The 20,922-nt window shown below is 33.9% G+C and overlaps 1 protein-coding gene across 13 annotated transcripts in view; it reads right to left on the bottom strand.

Annotated features, from left to right (window-relative positions):
• Window positions 1–20,922, bottom strand: part of LCOR (ligand dependent nuclear receptor corepressor) — a 90,270-nt gene that overhangs the window by 16,929 nt on the left and 52,419 nt on the right. For 8 of the 13 annotated variants that reach the window (XM_084903488.1, XM_084903489.1, XM_084903490.1 and 5 more), the window contains 2 exons: window positions 17,055–17,342; window positions 14,201–14,294 (listed from right to left, as the gene is read on the bottom strand). The exons of 1 other annotated variant lie outside the window; for it this stretch is intronic. In XM_084903488.1, coding sequence (XP_084759614.1) covers window positions 14,201–14,294; window positions 17,055–17,342 — 382 coding nt within the window. Of the gene's footprint in view, window positions 1–2,263; window positions 11,689–14,200; window positions 14,295–17,054; window positions 17,343–20,922 lie in introns of those variants that run through there. 4 more of the 13 variants (XM_084903486.1, XM_084903487.1, XM_084903485.1 and 1 more) reach the window with 2 other exon arrangements.

The following is a 20,922-nucleotide window of genomic DNA, read 5'->3' as shown; positions in this document are numbered from 1 at the left end:
ATTTTTGCTTACTCTCCAAGTAACTAACTAAATCATGGCTTAAACTATTACTTATATAGTGATCAATTTTTTAAAAATAATGTCGTTTTGAGAACATCTTTTCCAAACTTCTGAAAACAAGCCTATCTACTTCAGCTGTAAATGCAGTTTGATACTACCACTTCTCCCCAAAACAACAAAAAGTCAACAACTTATAAACTGAATCTGGTAAAATTCTGTTAAAATGCCTACCATCTGGAAAATGATAAGCATTTTACCATGATAATGTGGACACTCAATACAAAAAAAGGTTATCTACTATGTTACCTAATAAGTATTTTCTATTAAAGAAAGGTTTTTATCACTTCTTTCGGCTACAAAATCTAACATTACATGACTTGGGTATATGTTTTTACATTTGAATACAAATATCTGGTGAGAAAAATTCAGTCCTTGGGAAAAAAATAATTCCACAACTCAGAAAATGGCAGAAAGCAATACCATTTCCCATCCCCCCCCCCCCCCCCCCCACCGCTCTATTTCCCTTACGCAATTTTCCTGATTCCTGTATTTTAAGAGTAAGGGTGCCTGAAATAATTCAAATATCAGGAGAATCAGAGAAGAAAATTCTGGATTAAAAAAAATAACTCCTTTTTATAAAGGCTGTGGTTTTTGGTTTTTTTTTTAAATCCTCACTGGAGGATATGTTTTATTGATTTTTTAGAAAGAGAGAAACAATGATGTGAGAGAAACATCCATTGGTTGCCTTCTTTATATGCCCAACCAGGGACCGAACCCACAATTTAGTTGTGTGCCCTGACCAGCAATGGAGCTTGAAACCTTTTGGTGCACAGGAGGCGGCTCCCACCCACTGAGCCACCCCGCCAGAGCAGAGGTAACTGCTTTCTGAAAATAAGGTCATAACAACTGAAAAGATAAGTATCAATTTGAAGAAAAGAGAATTAAAATAAATTCATCTGTGAGATGCTAGATTATAAAACTATTACACTGATCAAGCCACCAGTTTAGAATAGATTACAAGATTTGGCTCAGTTGGCTGAGTGTCATCCAAGAGGTTGGCAGTTCAATTCCCAGTCAGGGCACATGCCCGGGATGTAGGCCTGATCCCCGGGACAGGGAAGGCAGAAGGCAGCCAATCAAGGACTCTCTCTCATCGATGTTTCTATCTCTCTCCCCCTCTCCTTCCCTCTCACTATAAAATCAATGAAAACATTACAAAAACAAAACAAAAAAAATCAAATAGTTATAGTTTTGAAATTTAGTAAGGAATAATAACTAGTTTCCCAGAAAAATGTTTTATAAACATGTGGCATAACTTTCTAATTTTATAAATACCAGACCAAAAGGCAGAAGTAGCTAGACAAAGAAGGAAAAAAATCAACTAGAATATAGTCTAGGCCAATTACCAACAACAGCATTTTTTAAATATAAAATGTCATTAGAAATTATCAAAAATCGCTTTTAATTACATGTATATTATGAGCTTGATAAGTTTCCTAAAACATATTGAGATCATTTCTACTTTTTATCATTATAATCCAGCTGTTCTTCCCCTATCCAATTTATGACAAGTATCAATTTATAATATGGAACTTCCTTATACACCCAGTTTCTAAAAACTACAACATAAATATTGAGCAACATACGGAGGGGGTGGGGGGGGGTGGTTTGCAAAAGTAGGTTTTCAGTGGTCTGAATGGAAAATACTACATTTAATAAATAATCATATAAAAGTAAACTAATTCCCGTACTTACAACTGTAAACCTACTTTTGCCCCAACCTATATATGCTGTTCTTTGTCCTGGTAAGAGGAAATACTGTACTAGCACCTTCCCAAGAATCAGAACTATGATAACTTTCATTAACTGACAGTTATTTTCATACTTATCTCTCAAGAAAAGAGCAAACAAAAATTAGCAAACCGTTATTCCTTTTAATAAGCAATCTCAATAAAAAGTTTTACTCTTAAAAAATTATGAAAAACTAAGCATAGCAAACAGATCTTGTTTAACTGAAAATATTTTTAAGTGAATAATTCAATGAGGAAAACCGAGGCAGGGATGTATCAAATTAATAAAGGCCAAAAGTTCCAAGGCAGTATTGAATACAAATACTGATGCATGATTGTGAAGCTGCAACTTCTAGTTATCAAAGAGACTTCATTTCGAAAGAATTTATCCGAAAAAAATTACTGACATTGATAACTATGTGCATGTACAGTACATTTCAAAGCATTAAAATCTTAAGAAGCACATACCAAGCTTTTAAAACAGTTTTTCACAACAAATTTATTAGAAGAATAGTGGTTTTGAAAAGTCTAGCATCCAGTGAGAACTACCATACACAACATTACAGCTGGGAATGTTTCTCCAAAATGTCATGGTCAAATAATACAATGGAACCATTAAATCTTACACATGCACGAAAGAACTAGCGCTTCTGACATACAATGCAAAAAAAAGGGGATCACATGGATTAAAGTTTTAAGTACTCATCACATACATTAAGACACAGCTTATTTTAGTCCAGTCAAAAATCAGAACTGCATTAAAAAATTTAATGTAGTGCAATCAAACCAAAAAACTTAATTTGTGATCATAAGTGCTCTACTACATAAACATTAATCATAGCAAGGAACAAAAAGTTCAAATCACACAGTACAAAAAAATCTGTAAATAAATATAAACTACAGTACAAGAGAAATATTAAATTATACAATTCCGTCAAACTGTAAACAGTATATTGAAATGAGGTCCATAAGAGTAAAGGGGGTTCCTGTTTTGTTGAGTGACACTTGGAACTTCTAGAAATCTGAAAAATGCCATTTTCCTTATCTTCAAGGTTGTGGGTTTTGTATGTGGAGAATTCCTTTTAGATGTAAAATATCAAATATTAAAGCAGAGGAATAATCTATTTTGTTAACCACAGATAGTGCTGCAGAAAACAAAAGGAATATTAATGAAGACATCTAGTAGACAAGTCTTAACATTAAAGATGCAAAGCGCTAAAACACTGGAATTAGAACTTCACATCAGAAGAAACTTGTCACTGAGGACTTCAAGGCTACAAAATATAGTGACAAAATCGTCTGCCGATGTGCAGACCCAGACCTCTGCTAATTTTTTGACATTTGCATACTCATGTTACAACACCAACTTTGGCAGAATCACTACTAATAAACTCAAAGCACTCCTGGCCCAATGGTTCCATCACAGTGGCCAGTGCACAGAATTCTCTAAAAACATTGCATAAACTAGAATGTAGAGGTCAGACACCCAAGGACCAGTGCTTGAATTTAGTAGTAGTATGGTGAAGAACAAAGAGCCACATCAAGAAGGAACTGCATCTGTTTCAGAAGCAGTAAGGAATGTTGTTTAATTGTGCTATTTAGTGGCATTTAAAATATATATAGTTTAACTATGTGTGTGTTCCATGTGCTGGCTATACATTTTTGCACGTTTTGTTTTGTCTTTTAAATACACTATTATCAGGAACCCCCATATTATCTGCTCAGTAGTAATAACTGAATATATAGAATGCCACTATAAGAGTGTGAGGCACCGTGTGCTGGAGAGTTATATGCAGCTTTAAAATGTTTGGCTGAGTTATACCTGGATACCTGAACTGAGTTTTTAAGTTGACATTCATCAAGGATGTGCTACCAGCACGTCGAAATAAAAGTAAAACAGAAAAATACAAGTCACTGTTAGGTTTAAGAATAGCATCAAAGTACCTGAATTGAGTGAGAATAGTGTGTAAACTGTCCCTGAGGGTTTTTAAACAGTGTGTACAAGTTGGATTCCTAAAGAACATTAGTTTTAATCAACAGTGTGGACTGATAAAATACCAATGTCTGACAGTTTAAAGTGGAGGTTATAAAGAATTATATGCAAATACTCCCAATGTATAGTTTATACATTTCTTCACGAAGCAGCAGTAAGCTGCTGTACATATACATCCCATCAGAAGAAGCAACATGTGGGAGTCATAAAGGTTTCTATCTTAGTCTGGTTTTCTGACAGCACAGCATATCAATATCCAATGACTATATCTTTCCTAGATCAGAATGTAACTAATTTCGACTAGCAATATAGGATTAGACTTTTAATCAAACACTTTGCTATTACATACTAAAATTCCTTAAACTCACTAATGCTGGTATACTAACCTAGTTAATCATCCACCCTCCCCCATTTTAGAAATATACCCTTCCACAACTTAAAAACATTAAGATCCATTTTCAGTCCTCTGATGTAAAAAGCATGTCAGTGAATTAATATTAAAAATTTACACAGTAAAAAGGCTTGAATTTCAGCCAAAGATTCTAAATACTGCTCATTCCCTGAAGACTTAAAGGGAGAGAGAATCCCTACCCATTTTCCTAGTGATTTATTTTTCTAAAATGGTCTGACACAATTTTCATATTGGGGAATTTTCCCCTCACCTCCTCTCAAATTCCAAATTCTTAAGCCTGAAATGCTTAATAAAATGGGGGAAATGAGGCAATCACTTGGAATTACTTGACAGGTACAAAATGTTATTGTCTTTTTTTTAATAAGACAAGATTTATAGAAATGTGATTTGACTCCATATTATGTAGTATGTTTTACATTTTTAAGTAATCACTCTAAAACTTACAGTACCTAAGACTGAAGATAAATTAAGACTTTAGTGTTGTAACTGAAAAAGTGCTAAATTATCCCTTTTCTAGTATTTTAAACATTTCAAACAAGTGCTTTCCTAGTGACAGTAAAGTTTACTGTATATGCTTCCACCAAGCAGGAAAAACATGTCACCTGAATAAAAGGAAATATTTTTAGGAGTGTAGCACCGGTTATTTACTGAGTAATAGATGTTAATAGATGATGTTTCACTCATTCTGAGGGGGTAAAAATACTCTAGACTGAAATTCTATTTGGCTATTGAATGTTAAAAATCCCTGCGCTACTGTGTCAGTGTCCTGTGTCCAATCCCTATCCCTGCCCACCTCCCCAAGTCCCCTTACACACTATCCACTGAGAATCTAATCTCTAAAGAGATTATTTTAAAATTTATGTTTTCAGGACATACCTGAGAAAGGGTGCAATTATGCAGGAGGAGGAACCCAAGACTGTACTAATACTGGTTATAAGTTCATAAATTCTTTCCCAAGACAAGTCTAAAGTCTAAGAGGTATGGATCTTCAAATATGTCTTAACTGATTTAGATTTTTTTGGTATGTGTGTAGGGTCATTTCCAGTGTTAAAAAAGATCATCTTGGCCTGTTCAATGACAGTTCAAGATAGGATAAAGAGTTCATTTCCATATTCAAACAATAAAGGTTAAATATTATAATTATAATAATTGCTTTATCCAATAAATCTATGATTAACTAAAAGTGCTTGCTTTACGGCTTTTGATACAGATCTAAATGAACAGGAAACCTTAAAATTATGCCCCCTGCCATAGTTGCAGAATTTGTCAAATCAACATTAGCCTTGATTCTCATTTTCAAACAATCTAAAAGAGTTTTCTGATATCAAATGAAGATGGTCCAACTTCACCACATTATCTCTCCTGTGACTCATTTTTAGTATTGTAGGACAGAATCTTTAGCCTTTTCTCAAGTCTACATACTTTCCCATCCTACTTTCTTTCTAACCTTTCTTCCAATCTCCTTCATAACACTGAGGGTACACAGCTACAGGGCTGATATATGCTATTTAAAAGGCAACTGAGTTTTATCTGGGAGTAAGATACAGAGGATATGCAAAGAATTTCCTATTTTCTCTTCAGTCACCACATTAACAAATCTACTCAAATCTCAGGGGGCAGAATGAATACAAACAAACAAAAAAATCTAAGATGACTTTGGAGATCTGCATTCCTTGTACCACAATTATAAATTTTTCCATTTCAGTAGAGTTTCAAAGCAATTACATTAAAAAAAAAAAATCCCCATATAGCTTAATAGTCTCCTAAATGGGCTGTTTGGTTGAAGCCATTAAGTTTTTAATAACACTGGCCTGACTGTAGTATTAATGAAGACCTAATTATAATGGAATAGTAACAAGGAAAATTATCTTTGATATCTTCATGAAGGTCAAAATTTAACCTGTAACTTTCAATGTCTGCTATAAAAGATTAAGTGGAACAATTCAGTCTATTGCCATATTCTATTACCAATGACAGCAACCTGAATATATAGAAAAGGGTGGTTCATATGAAAACCACCTCTGGAATTTAAAGAAATAATAATTACACAAGCAAAAATACGCGGTTTCAAAATTAAATCTACGGGGATAATACCTGTTAAAGAAAATGATATTGAACTGCAATACATCTACTATAATGAAAAATAATTTCAGGTCTGACACTGGGTGACTCATTAATTTTAGAAAAATAGCTGAATCCAAGCTTCACTATCACGGGTCAATGAAATGTAAGAGAATCACAAAGTCTTAGAACCAGGCCTTGCACCATGTGCTTACTTGGGGTAGGGGGAGAACACAGCTCACTAGCAGCTCCAGGGTTGCTATGTACTGCCTAATGAGAGAAGGTAGTTATGTATCATACGGGCCTTTGCAGGCAGTCATTTTTCATCTAATTTAGAGTTCTCTCCAGAAAACTGGGAACTAAACTTCTCATTGTGCCTTGTTTTACTATCTGATCCCATATAGCTCATCTTATAGCTCAGGTAAAATGTTGGAGAATGGAAATGCCAATTGGTTGAGGTAATGGTTTATATGATAACCCGAGTTCTAAAAGCACTTCAATATTATAAAGTAAAAGTGTACCAAATAAAGCTAATACACACTTCACACTTATTAATCTTGCTCACCAGAACTGAACAGTAATTAACTTCACATAAGGACCCCTATTATTACACAAAGCCTTACTCATATTCATGATCTGCTGTAGTAAAGGTTTATCAAGCAACATCTAAACTTCAGAATAACAACAAACAATATTAAAAAAGTATTATACACAAATATAAATTATTCTTCCTGAAAGAGACCTTGTCCTTCATGGTTCTTGGGGAACAGAAATAAATGTATAGCTCATCACAAACAGTTCAGAGTCACTTATAAGTATTACTGAACAAAGTATTATACTACTTTACTGTCAAGTTTGATGACTGTCTCAGAAATGAGAAAACTAATGATAAAAATACCAACTAGATATCCTTCCACAGAATTAGTGTTTTTTATTTATAGCATGATAGCTTATCTACTCTATAAGGTCAATGCTCTCTCATAAAAAATGCAAGAACTGATCTTAAATACATTATCTCCTAACATACTCTGAATACTATCATATAGTAATGTCATTATCTGCCTACTGGAAAATGCAAGGAGAAAAGGCTTTTGTGACACAAACAGTTGTGAACTATACTTTCCCATAACATAAAAATGGTCAGCTGTTGTTTGAACCACGCAAAACTCTGATTAGCAGAAATTAAGCATGCAAACAGACTAATTTCTTTTACATCTTTATGAGGACGTCCCCAAACTAGACTATCTACACTGAAAGTGCCAAATCAAGAGAGAAATCAAATATTAAGGGATCACTGCGGCACCAAGACTGACAGCCAGCCATCATGTGATGAGCCACCTTCAAGAAATACATGGTATAATGAACTCTGAACACAAAATTTAACATTAAAAGTGCACCTGAATATTACAAACTAACTTTACAAAACCTACAATAAGGTAAAATATATATATTTTGAAATATTCAGCAGCTTTCTGTATTTTTTTAAAGTTTTTTTTTTTTTGAGAGGCTCATGAAATTTAAAAGGGACCACTATCTAGTTTCAACCATGCTTCACAAAACAATAATGGCTATTTTATATTGCAGTTACCAATGTAATGCAATTAGTGCTTTAAAATAATCTACGAAAAAGAAAAAGAGAGAGACCGACCGACCTTTGGAGGAAATATACTTATTCAAAAGCTTCTTGGGGAAAAAATTTTCTACCTGAATATCAAGTCATGACTGATCTCAAGTGTAATGTTTAAAAGCTTCACAGACATGAATATTACAATCTTCAGGTCTCAGGACTTTTAATCTGAGAAAGTTTAGTTTGGTTTGTTTTTAAAATTCACTTTCTAACCAAAACAAATAATAGAAAAACTCAAATTTTCACTATTTACAACTCTCAGCCTACAATCTGAAATGACATAATACAAGTTCTCTTATTTAAACTGCAGCATTAAAGGGTAGGCACACCATTCTTCTGCTGCTCGATTGTCATCCACTGAAACACACATAGAAAATATTTATGTTAGTAAAATGATCACTCCATGTACACTACTGTGACAAATTTTACATAACTCAACTCATACATCACTTTATAGACTACCACATAGGATAAAACCTCTCTGAACAGTAAAACTCTACAAAAGTTGAACTTTTATGGCCAAATTTTTAAACGGGCCACTTTCTGAGGGAGGATAAAAGCAAGCACAAATTAATTGCTCAAGGGTACTTTTTGCAGCAATCATGGGCTACTGAATACCCCAAACATCATGCAAAAAGGTACCACAACTACAATTAATTGTGTGCGACAAATTATTGAGTGTGGAACAAAGGAGGCTTTCCTTCATAAGCTTAGCCCTTTGCTTCCTTGAACTGCAGATGAAAATCTTATGTTTCAGGGTATTTTTATTGCAACTTCCAGCTAGGCTAGAAAATACTGCAGTCATATACCTGCTCTTTCTGTTGAGAAGACAAGAAAGCTAAGAGGAAACAGGCTGAGTCATCCACCGAACAAATAACCAAACCGAAAGAACGCAAGCCCAGTCTACGCAGTATGAGCAGTGCATGTATTTTAAAAACAGCAATGGTGTGCCTAACCTTTGAACACACAGGTTACCGGGGGGAAACTATCCTTAACCTAATAGACTGCTCTGATGTTTCTAGGCAAGAATTTATGCCTTGGGAATATCTGGACCTACTTCTCCTCAAACTGTTAGTATCCACCTGAAATCATCAGCCTCAATTTTAATGCTCTAAGTTTGACTTCCTTTTATACAAAACTCCAATGACTTTTAAAATTTTGGTTAAACGTTTAGAAGAGCCAGACCACCTTTCTCAGCAGATTAGAATAAAGGGTGAATGTGGTATGATTTTGTTTTGCACAACCAGTAATTTCAATTTGGTCACGATGCAAAATTAAATTTCATGGGCTTTATTTATCAGGTATTCTTGCAAAAAATAAAAATGTGGAAAATAAATGCCCCCAACCTAATTAGTATAATTTAAAAAGCCCATCTCAGAAAAAAAAAAAAAAAAAGGACCTGTAACACTTTCAATAATAAAGATAAATTATTTTTTTAAAGTCCACCTAAAAAAAAAAAACAAAAACAAAAAGCTTAGATGTTCTTCAAGGAGTGCTTGTTCAAACATGATCTGAAAGGTCCTGAACTATGTGCTAACCAACCATAAAAATAAGCAAATACCAGAAAAAGTTAAAAAGGGGATATTATGAATGCCAAAAAAAGATTTAAAGCAACGAGTTAAATAAAAACTAAAAACAAGACCCCCCCCCCTTGTACTAGTATTTGCATTAGTTTTTAAAAAAAAAAAATCTTCATTTCTGGTTGAATTATTGTAATTGATATGCAACCTAAATCATAATAGGTTACCTTGGGGCTGTGTTTTTTCTCTCACTACAAATATGGATCCTTCATTCATGTGGATATTTGGGCATACTACTGAGGCTGTACAATCTAGATACCATTTTACAATATTATAATTACTTATACACACTTCTTTTCCTATTTCTCCCATTCCCCAATAAACAGATCTTGATTATTTTAAACTAGTTGCTGCAACAACAGTCATTTGTTAGCACGTGATCAAATCTATAAAAAGATTTAAGAATACAAAGAAACTGAGTTTGCTAAAATGAGGCATCCTCTATTGTTATGTAATGTACCCTGACTGCTCCTGAGTAAGAACGGAGCTCGTCCTCCATGAGATAAGGCTATGTCCTCACTTGTTGGTGAGACCAAATTCTACCCTTAGAAAATCCCAAACGAAATTACAGCAAAGGTAGTGTTACAAAGTAATTAACCGAAGCATTTCTGAAGGTAGTGTGTGCACATTTTCCACCTTCTCCCCTCTGGGTGAGCACTAAACAGATTGCTAATTTGTTATGTAAATTTAACAGTGAGGAGAAAATCATAACATGTAAAATTGACCCAAATAATTATTTATCATGGCATAAAGAAATCTCTTAAATTCAAAGGTTCATTTCTTAAGAGATTTTTCTTTAATTTAATCCTTCAATTAGTTGAATTGCAGAAGAAAAAAATGTGAATAATTTTATACGATGGCTTCCAATTTTCAGTGATAAAGCTCCCCGTATACAGAGGTGTTTTCTAAAAGGGGGCTCTTTATCTTTTTTAAATAAAGACAAATATAACTTAAAAGAAAGAAGGAAAAAAAAAGCATGCAGGCTCTACAGGCAAGGAGTCCGCTTCCATGTATCTGTTCTCTGTGAGGTAACTCAATTCTCTTATAGAGAAACACGCAAAAGGCCAAACAATGTCCCGAGTGATACTGCACATGAAAAATTCTAAATATGCAACATTCAGAAAGCACCTTTCACCTCTGCGCACACAAGTCAACGCAAAATCTGCAGAGAAACAAGTGTCACAGTAAAAGGTGCAAGCAATGACAGCAGTAGTGCTCACCCAGTTTGTACATTAATTGGCACTCTACAGTATTCCTACTCATTTTTTGATTCATTTGCACTTTGTGCTGCCTCTCCCTGGGGATCTAATTCAATCTTTACGGAAACATCTGGCCCCTCCGACCTCATTAATTTCATCTTTTTCTTTGGAGGGTTTTTCAAAGTGCCCAGCCTCTCCTTTACTTTGTACTCCAGTGTACTGTGAGGAATCCCATAAATACTCTGAGCTTTGGAAACACTCATTTTTCCACTCATAACCACTGAGATTGCTTCCTCCAGTATCTCACTGTTATACTGTCTGTAACGCCCTCTTTTCTTCCGAGGCTGCTTGGAGCCAGGGTCTCCTTCTTGATCCGATGTGGGATATGGCTGTCCAGAGGTAGACTGCTCAGCATCTGAGCCCCAAGAATCGGGTCCAGCATCTAACATGCTTTTTCTATTTTGTTTTGGAAGAATAGCCCTCAATTTTTTACTAAGCGCGCTCTCCGTTTGTGAACCCATTACCAAAGAGCTATAGCTGTACTGATCACCAGTGCGAGATTCCCAAGAAAGATCCATTCCTCGAACTTGTGGTATCTTTAAATCTACAGGAGATGAATGGCTCACATCCTTTTTTCCATCTTGTTTTGCTTGAAGTGCCATTTTTGGAAAAGCAGAGTTTTCTGCAAGAAAAGGAAGGTCACTGATGTTGCTGAGTGCACCATTTCCCCTGAACTTCATACGGCTGAGGTTGAACTCGTAATGTGGTTTTGCCCAAGAGGCTTCCCTGGATAATATTAAGTGCTGTCCATGATTCTGTAATCCAGATGGCCCAAGGCTGGCAGCAGTGGACAACTGGTTTCTGCTCAGTAGTTCTTCACTAATCTGCAGGGATCGAGCCAATGGAACTTTGAGTGATGTGGAGTGTCCAAAACCTTCCCTGGTTCCATCCTGTAAGCTTCTTGGAGGTACCCCATCACCACTCCGAAGTCCGTCTGGGCGGTACTGGCTGGGTCTCCCAGGTCGCCTAATTGGATGGAAGGAAACTGATGTGAGCAGGACTTGCACAGGTAGGGAGGGATGGGTGAGGGGACCACTCCTTTATTAGAAGGCCTTGCTTGGGTAACATCACTTTGTGTTATTTATTTATTTTTCTCTAAAATTAAAAAAAAAATGGTCTCAGCAGTTAGTTTTAAAACGTGTTCACAAAAAAAGAAAAAGGAAAAAAGAAAAAAAAAACAGGAGCTTTTTGGGCAAAGAAAAATTAAACCTGTCAGCTGGTCTCTGGTTGGGTTCACAAATTTTCGGAGAAAAAGTTTCGCGCAACTGTCTGAAAATAGCACCTTAATTATTAATTACAAAGTAATCATCAAGTCTCCATAGATCTCCATAGAATTGTGTTATCAATGTGACGTTACCACTAAACAAGTACAGTAATAAAAGAGTAAGCCAAATTATTTATTTTAATGTAACATTTCCAACATTCATAACAACCAGTCATAAAACTGGAACCATTTACATTGATGGAACCCATAGATAATTGTTCATTTATCCCACAAACAAGCTGATGTTCACTATAAAAATCAAACAACTCCAAATGACATTTCTTATTTTGTTTGGGGGAAAAAATATGGCTACCAGCTCCAAGAAGGAAAAGTACCCCAAACCAAAATACCAATTGCATTATAACTTACCACACTTCTTCATTTTAAAGCACTATTAGTTGCAGATACATGAGTACCACTGACTCCCCATTTGAAATAATCCAAGCTTTACGGAAACTATACTCTATTTCCCCCAAAACTTTGTTCCTTACGTTCTAATCAAATAATTTTCACAGTTATATAAGCAATTTTGTAGTCTTCTTTATAAAAAAAAAAAACTCTCCTCTTAAAATAACAAATATCAATTTTGAAATTTTAAGTAAATAGCCTTTGGATCGTGTTTAAAAAGTTAATTGCTTACACAAAATTAATTCATATGGTTTTCATTTTCACAATAGAGAAAGATAACCATTCATAAAACTGGCAACTGGTAAAGCATGCCCAAGAGGAATTATATCACACAGGCACAAAAGTGGAACTTTGCAGAAATAATGATAAACTAGCTTTGTTCTCCAAAAGTCTACAGGGACTCTGTGCTGTTATCAGTAAATAATAGTAAGGATAACAATTAATATTCAACTAAAAGATGGACAGTACTGTCAGTGTTTTTGTCTTCCAGAAAACAATACCACAGTGAAAACTTCTGTTTACAAGGATAAACACAGCAAGTTCAACCATATAATAATACATGAAACCTGATGGCCAAGTTTAAAGTGAATCATAAGCAAGGAATTCATTTATACAAATAGCACTTAGGCTTCTACATGTGTTCTGAATTACATAACACAAATTTTTAATATATAAGTGGAATCCAATGATTTGGGACCATGATAGCATCTACCAAGTACATATAAACTACAGTGAAAAGAAGAATTTAAAGGAAAAGATTAGCAAACTAAGCAAAATAGATTAAATAAATGTTATTTTTAGACTGAATATAAAGGAGAGAAAAGGAAAAATTATGGAATTTTAAGAGAAAATAAAGGGCACATTTTAGAAGTCAGTAAAGAAATCCTTCAATTTGAAGATAATTAAGTATAAATTGAAACGATTAGTCCATTTAGTGTCTACTTATTCTATAACATCTAAACAATGCCCCATGTTTGATTATCAAAATGTTAAGTAGATATAAATGTTAACTAATTTAACTTATTCAAGTTTTTTTTTCATATCTAGATGAAGTTGATTTTTGGTCACAACACACGTTTGATGGAAATTTCTTCCCAATATGCATCTATATATCTTTATTAATACCTCATTTTCCTCTAAATAGTTAATATATACACACAGGAGAATTAGATAATCTTATACTGTAAAATTAGAAGGTCAGGAAATTCACTTGAACCTGCTAAAGAGTTATCAAAACTATGCATATAATGTTTTGACAGCGTAAGATAGTTATTTGTCAATATTTACAACCCATCTTTATCTACTTTAAAACAAAAAATACAATTACATTTTCTGAACTGCCACACAAAGTTAAACTTGCAGTTCAAATAAACAAAACAAACCAAAACAAACAGCTGACACACACCCACACACTACATTAGAGACACCACGTTAATTACTAGAGCCTAATTTTTATTCAACAACTTCAGCACACATAACCCAGTACTACCTTTATATCTGAACTCTGAAATTATTTAGGTTGGGGTTCACACTCTCAAATACTCAACAACAAAAAGTCCAAAGACATTCTTGTCATGCTTCTCATTATTTACCATTTGTACTAAACTGGCACAATTGATTTATACCAGTCAATTCTAGATCAGAGACTGCTTTTATTTGATTGGCATACTAAAAGTAATTTTTACTAAAGGTCTACCTAGAAGAGTATTTGAAGGATTCATTTTTAAAGCATGAAAGAAACTGGCATCAATCTTTGATAAATTGTCTCCTATAAAACTGTGGAAGGCTACAAATATTTTCCCTTACCCGTTCCCTGGAGTACTGGAGCAGCCTGGAGAGTGGCTCAGGGAAGTGCTGCCAGCACAAGGACTTTTCTTAGTGGATAGATCAAGTACACCGTCTGTAAAGACACAAAGAAACACCTAAGGATATTAAAAACTAGGAGTAAATGGGATCTGAACAGGCCAAAAATGACAAAGCAGTGGGTCTCGTCAACTAGCAGATACACTTATCATATATTTGAGCTATGAAATCAATTCATTAATAGAGTCAGGATATTTTTCCTCCTGAAGCAACATAAATTTAGCAAAGCTTGTTATATCTAATATCTAGAAGTGTAAAATATTTTATTAATAGGGCAAAATAAAAGGCAAAGCATATCCCTATAGATGTTAAAATACAGTGAGATATTAGAAATAGCAGTTTATAAAGTTTGAGGTTCAGCCATAGAACTATTAGACTTCATTTTCTATAACTTTACTAAAGCACTAAAAGTACATAAAAGTTTAAGTAATAAGTATGCAAAAGTAATCTTAAAATATAAGTTTACATGGTTAAATTACACATATACACTCTGTAAAATGAATCAGTTGTTAATTAACGGTTTATACAATGTACATATATTATAATTACGCTTTGGACCCCTCTGTAAAAAACTGTTGCATTTATTGTCAATCTCTTGAAAAATATCTGTAGAGGTTCAAATTCACAAGCTGATATTTATAAAGTTAAAGGGTTGGTTTTTTGTTGTTGTTAATAAGCTATTATAAATTGATGGGCAAAGTTTAAGGGAAGAAAGAAGAAAAAAAGTCTTAATGACTGAACCCTAGAGGTTTAGACCTCTAGAAGTTAGACCAAATCCCAAATTCATGTTACTACAATAAAAAATCAGACAACTTTCTTTTCTCACAAAGATTTTCACTCCCCTTATAGACATGTCTAGAAAAGAAAACTTGAGAGTCTGGACAACTTTTAAAGTTGCCATTCTGTCCAAAATTAACCAAGTAAGATAATACTCAATGCACCCCTGACTTTTCAGTTGGCCAGCAGAGAGGCTTAGCTATTTAGTTATGTTAAAAACTGCCCCAATATTAAACTCACTTAGAACTCGTGCCTGAAGACACTGTATCTCCCACAAAGATTTTTATTCCCCTAATAGACATGTCTAGAAAAGAAAAATTGAGTTTATAAACCAAAAAAAGCCCACACTCATACAAAATAAGTATTATCATGTCAGTCACTAATATTTCTAAATATATCATTGTAATTTTATAAAACCAAGTATCCCTATTACACATCTAACCCAATTAGATATCTAACAAGCAAATATATTGATACTCATTAGAATATTTCCAACCAAAGACATTATTTAAAGACTTCTAAGTCTGTGTAATCAAATAGGCAACAAATTCATTTAGGAAATATAATTTTAAGTGAAGCAATGAGATTGTATACTAAAATCCTATCACCTAGTCCAAATTTTTCTTTTGTAAGTATATGCTGTCAAAACAATACACCTTTTAAGCATACCACTGGCTATAAGAAGTTAAGTTAGACTTTTTATCTCCATTATTAATACTTTAAATACAATCTCTATGCTGTCATTCTCCCACTGTAAATCTGAAGCTTTTAGTGCAATATGTTGAACAATGAGATTTTAATGAAAGCTATCAATTTGGTGAAATAAATAAATAAATAATAAAAATTTTAAAAATCCTCAATAAAACAGAAAAAAAAAACAACTTTGCAAATATGGTAATCAAATATACACTGATCAATGTGAATACTACGAACAACTACGAGATCTTGTGCTAGGAAATCTCTTAGAAAAACTTAGATATTCTGATTGCTACTCACTATACAGAAACAGGAAAAAAGCAAAGGAAAATTATTTTTTAAATTCTTTAAAAAGCAACTAAAGTCATCATTAAATGCAAATCCTTCGTAAATAATTTAAGTAAAAGCAAGTTCTTTAAAACAGGTTTTTATAAGAATTAAACTTAATTTACTTTGTAAAATAAACGTGTATTTCTTACTAATAAATCCACACACCTGATAACCTTTCTGCATACTCTTATGAAATTTCTGACAAAATCTCATTAGTACAGACATTACCAATTTAAAATTTTTACTTGTATGAACAATGGCAGAGTGAAAATGCTCAACTCATCTTTGTGAAATTAAGGTAAAATGAGATCACAAAGCAACAGAAATATTTAATCTATTTACGAGAGTAAACTTTTCAAAGACTCTTAAACCTACTACTTAATTAGGATCCTCACCAACAAATTATCTGGAAATGCTTGTGGGTTAGTTCACAATACAGTGCATATATGAAATACATTTTTTAAATAAAATAATGAATACACTTGACAACCTGAAGTATGTTTACTGTTTTCTCATTATTTCTAATCCTAAGAGCTTCTTTTTTAAAACTGCCAATAATACGTTTTTGTCTTATGATCTCATTTGCAGAATATAACTTCTTCTACCTAACAAATAAAGACATGTTTCTCAGTTGCTAATCCTAAAACATTGATGGAAGAGGGGGAAAATTATTTTTCAGGTTTTTATAAAAAAAAAATACATATAACATTTTGGAAAGTATAAAATGCTTATTTAAATATCAAGTAACTTAAAGATCAATAACAACTGTAACTACCTAACTTTTCTGGGTGGTACATAAAACATGACTATGGACTCCTGATGGGTAAGGTAGCTACTTTATCTGAATTTCTCTATCATTGCATAGTTAGCAATTTAAGAATCACATAAGTTTTTATTCTATTATTGCTATTGGTGCCCTACTTGCCAATGATTTTTTCTCCCCAAATTAAAAGTATTCTGATTGGACAGAGGAGACCTTGACATCAAACCATACCTTGTTCACTAGGTTCTGACTGAGACTTTCTGACAGTAAGGTCCAGAGGTGAGTCTTGGTCAGCCATGAGAAGTTTGCTGAGCACAGGGTTCTGAGTAGTTGCAGCCGTGGGAGAGGTGGTGACTGGAGATGCTTTCGGCAGGCTTTGGTTCTTTGTGCTATTGGGCTGGCTGGGGTCCTGAGTAGAGCTATTTTTTGAGGTATATTCAGCAGCAAATTGTTGGATCATTCGCTGCATGATCTCACGGGCCACTAGGGGAATATTGGGGTCGGAGACCCAGGGACTGTCTGTAAACAAAGATTTATTTACTTTTAAAGTGGGACAATGTACTAAAAATATATATACAGCTTTCAAGCAAACATAAATTTCATTTTATTTTTTTCTTAAAATGCAGTATCCTAAAATAGCATTTCCTCATAGTTATATTTTTTATCTCTAAGCTTATGAGCTGATTAAAAAAAAAACACATTTTCATAAAATTTGTTATAAACATCTCCCCAAGATTATTAATCAAATAAAGGGATAACAATTATTTTGGGGGCAAGAATCACTTACCTGATATAGAAATTCCAACACTTCTTTTATAAGATAATTACTACCCTATTTACTACCTCTAGATCATATCTGTTGTTCTTATAAGCAGTTTCTTCCTAAATTGCTAAAGCATGGATTTCTCAGTTCATGAGTGTTTACTTGCTGCTAAGGACTGACGGCATACCAAGATTATAAAAGGTGACACTTAATACTAAGACCAATGGTAGGCTAGGGCAATACTTCTCATACTTTAATACTCATCCAAATCACTTTGAGGGCTTGTAAAATCAGGTCTGCCTGATTCTGCAGTTCTAGGGTGAGGCCAACGCATTTCTAAGAGGCTTCTCTATCCTGCTGGTGGAAGGGCCACAGCTTTAGAACCCTTGGGCTAGCTAGAAGTTTAAATGACAAATCACAAAAGCCTAAGACCATACATTTCCTATGAATTCTTTAAATACACCGTGCCAACCACTAAACACAACAGCTAGGGAAGCAATAAAATCAACACCTATGTTATCATTTTGTAATCAATATTAATTTTAAAAAATTAATTCTATTTTCAGCACTGGAAAAAGACCTTGAAGGTCAAATGGGTTAAAACAAAAGGCAAAATGTTTTGCATACATATATTATCAGGATCACAGCATCAGGGAATCTGAGCTTCGACAAAGATTATGTTTATTCACCACTATATAATCAGCACCTAATATAGCCTTCTGTAAAGTAAGCATTCATAAGTAATAAATGGATCAATCAAATCAATTGCTATTCAATTGCTGTGTTTATTTTTAACAAATGAAGGAAATGTGCTCTGAAGATCAAGTGGCCTCTTCAAATCTGTATAGATGGTTAGTGGTAGACTCCTGATCAAACCTCTCTCCCTGTCCAGACGGTGTGACTCAGTGGTTGAGCAGTGACCCATGAACCAAGAGGTCACTGGTTCAATTCCTGGTCAGGGCACATGCCCAGATTGTGAGCTAGATCCGTGGTAGGGGTACAGGAGGCAGCTGATTGATGTTTATCTCTATCCCTCTCCCTTCCTCTCTCTAAAAAACTAAAAACTAAATCAATAAAAACATATTTAAAGTGGGGCAATCTGGCTGCTGAAGCCACCACAGTACACTGCCTCACCATATTTATAAAAAACTAAAAAACAAAACTCTTCCCCTGATCTTAATGTTCCAACCATGATTTTTACTTCTCCACCATACTTCTGAGGTTTTAGAAGATGGAGAACCTAAGTTTCCTTGGTCTTTTAAAGATTAACTATAGAAGATAAATTATGTTACCCAGGAGCTGTAAGAAACTTAGGTTGATTTACAAATTTAGAAAAAACTGACTCATAACTAAAATCTAATATTATCACAAAACACACACACACCTCAAAACCTCACAGGACTCCTAAAAACAGACAAATCTTTTTTCTGAAGGCCAATATTCAATACCAGAGGGTGATTTAGACTCACATTTTTTTTTAATTCTCTGAAGTTTAACAAGGTTTTGTTCTACCAATAATAATATTTCTATTCTACTAAAAATTATTTTCCACCCTAAGTTTCCTCTCTATAAATAAAAACTCTGAGTATGCCAGAGAGTCTAGAAATAAATATATTCAATTAGGTAAGATTCAAAAGTGTTGTTTTTTTTTGTTTGTGTGTGTGTGTGTGTGTGTGTGTGTTTTGTTTTTTTTAACATATCTTTATTGATTTGAGAGAAACGGAGAGGGAGAGAGATTGAAACATCAATCCTTGATCAGCTGGATCACGCCCCCTACTGGGATTGAGCCCGCAACCCAGGCATGTGCCCTTGACTGGAATTGAACCCAGGACCCTTCAGTCCGCAGACCACACTATTCACTGAGCCAAACTAGCTAAGGCGGTAAGATTCAGAAGTTAATATAATCACTAACAATGGTTCCTTAAATGTTTTTAATAAACATTTTAGCTATACACTGCTTTAAAAATCTTTCTACCGAATGGATTTTCTTATTAATATTCATTAAACTTTCCACTTAAGATTCATTTTTTTTTTTTTTTTACATAGCATACAATCCTCTAAATTAGGGGTGTCGAACTCAATCAGAGAAGGGGCCAAAATCTAAAATCCAGCCTAAATCGCGGGCCGCATGGTTTACTGAACAGTCATAAACTGACAATGTCATAAACTGACAGCGGAGTGCAGTGATGACAGCGCGGTGCGGGCCACATTGCAAGGCCTGGCGGGCTGGATTTGGCCCGCGGGCCTTGTGTTTGACACATGTGCTCTAAATGAAAAGAATATATGTGTACTGTAATTCCAAGTTTTAATGTATACTTTTCCCCTGGAAAGTTGGAGAACATGTAATACATAAAGAAGGTTCCAAACTGGAAGCAAAATGAAGTAATTTATGAAATGTCTCTGTGTTTAACTAGATTAATAAATGTAATTAAAGATTCGTAGGAGTCAAAGGTTTTAGGATAAAGAACACAAATTGCTACCTTTGAGCTTTAAATGGCTGCAGCATATTTTACCTTTTTGTTGAATAACAATTACAAACCACAATTCAAGTTTATGAATTTTTGACATCTCTGCACTTGACTTTGTCTTTTGAAAGCTTCTTGAATTATTTTCATTCCTTTACTTTCTTAAAATATATCTATAAACCGAGTCATGTCTCAGTGAAGATGCACAATTGAGTCAAATAAAAGACAGCAAATCAGATCAAAATTAAAACTACAGAAAAACATGTAAATGCTACCTCACAGCCACCTGCCTATTTCAAAACATGGAAATCTAACATTTAGACAAGTATCAGATTTCCTTAACACAAGTGACAAAACACACTGAAAAGAAACATGATCATGACAATTGCAGAGGGTATACTGTCCTTAATTTGGAATTTATTATAGACTCCGTACCACAAAAGCCTAATTTTATTGCATTAATGTATCTATGTAGTTATATAATTTTTACATACTCAATTATTTATAGCATACAATTTGCAATAGTTGGAAACAAAGGACTAAATCCAAATATCTGAAGTAGTTATTAAAAACAAAATATTTACTTCAGACTAAATTGTTATAATTCTGGATAGTAAACATTTTAAGTATTAATTTGAAGACTAATGCTCATCTTTGAGATATTTCCAAGATGACTAATAAAATATATAAAAATAACAATATTAATACATAAAGCAAGGCAGAAGAAACTTCCAATTGCAAAGTAATAATTCTTTTTCTGAGCATCATATGCCAGTATACAAAAATATACAAACTTAACTTTACATACAAATTTAAGGAATTCTCATCTCTTGAAGTTTATTCTAAGACTGATTTCAAGGTAACAATCCCT

Source organism: Pipistrellus hanaki, assembly GCF_964339955.1.
Source record: "Pipistrellus hanaki genome assembly, chromosome: 14".
NCBI classification, from domain to species: Eukaryota; Metazoa; Chordata; class Mammalia; order Chiroptera; family Vespertilionidae; genus Pipistrellus; species Pipistrellus hanaki.
Note: the sequence above shows the minus strand (reverse complement) of the source record. Positions and strands in the feature narration are given on the sequence as shown.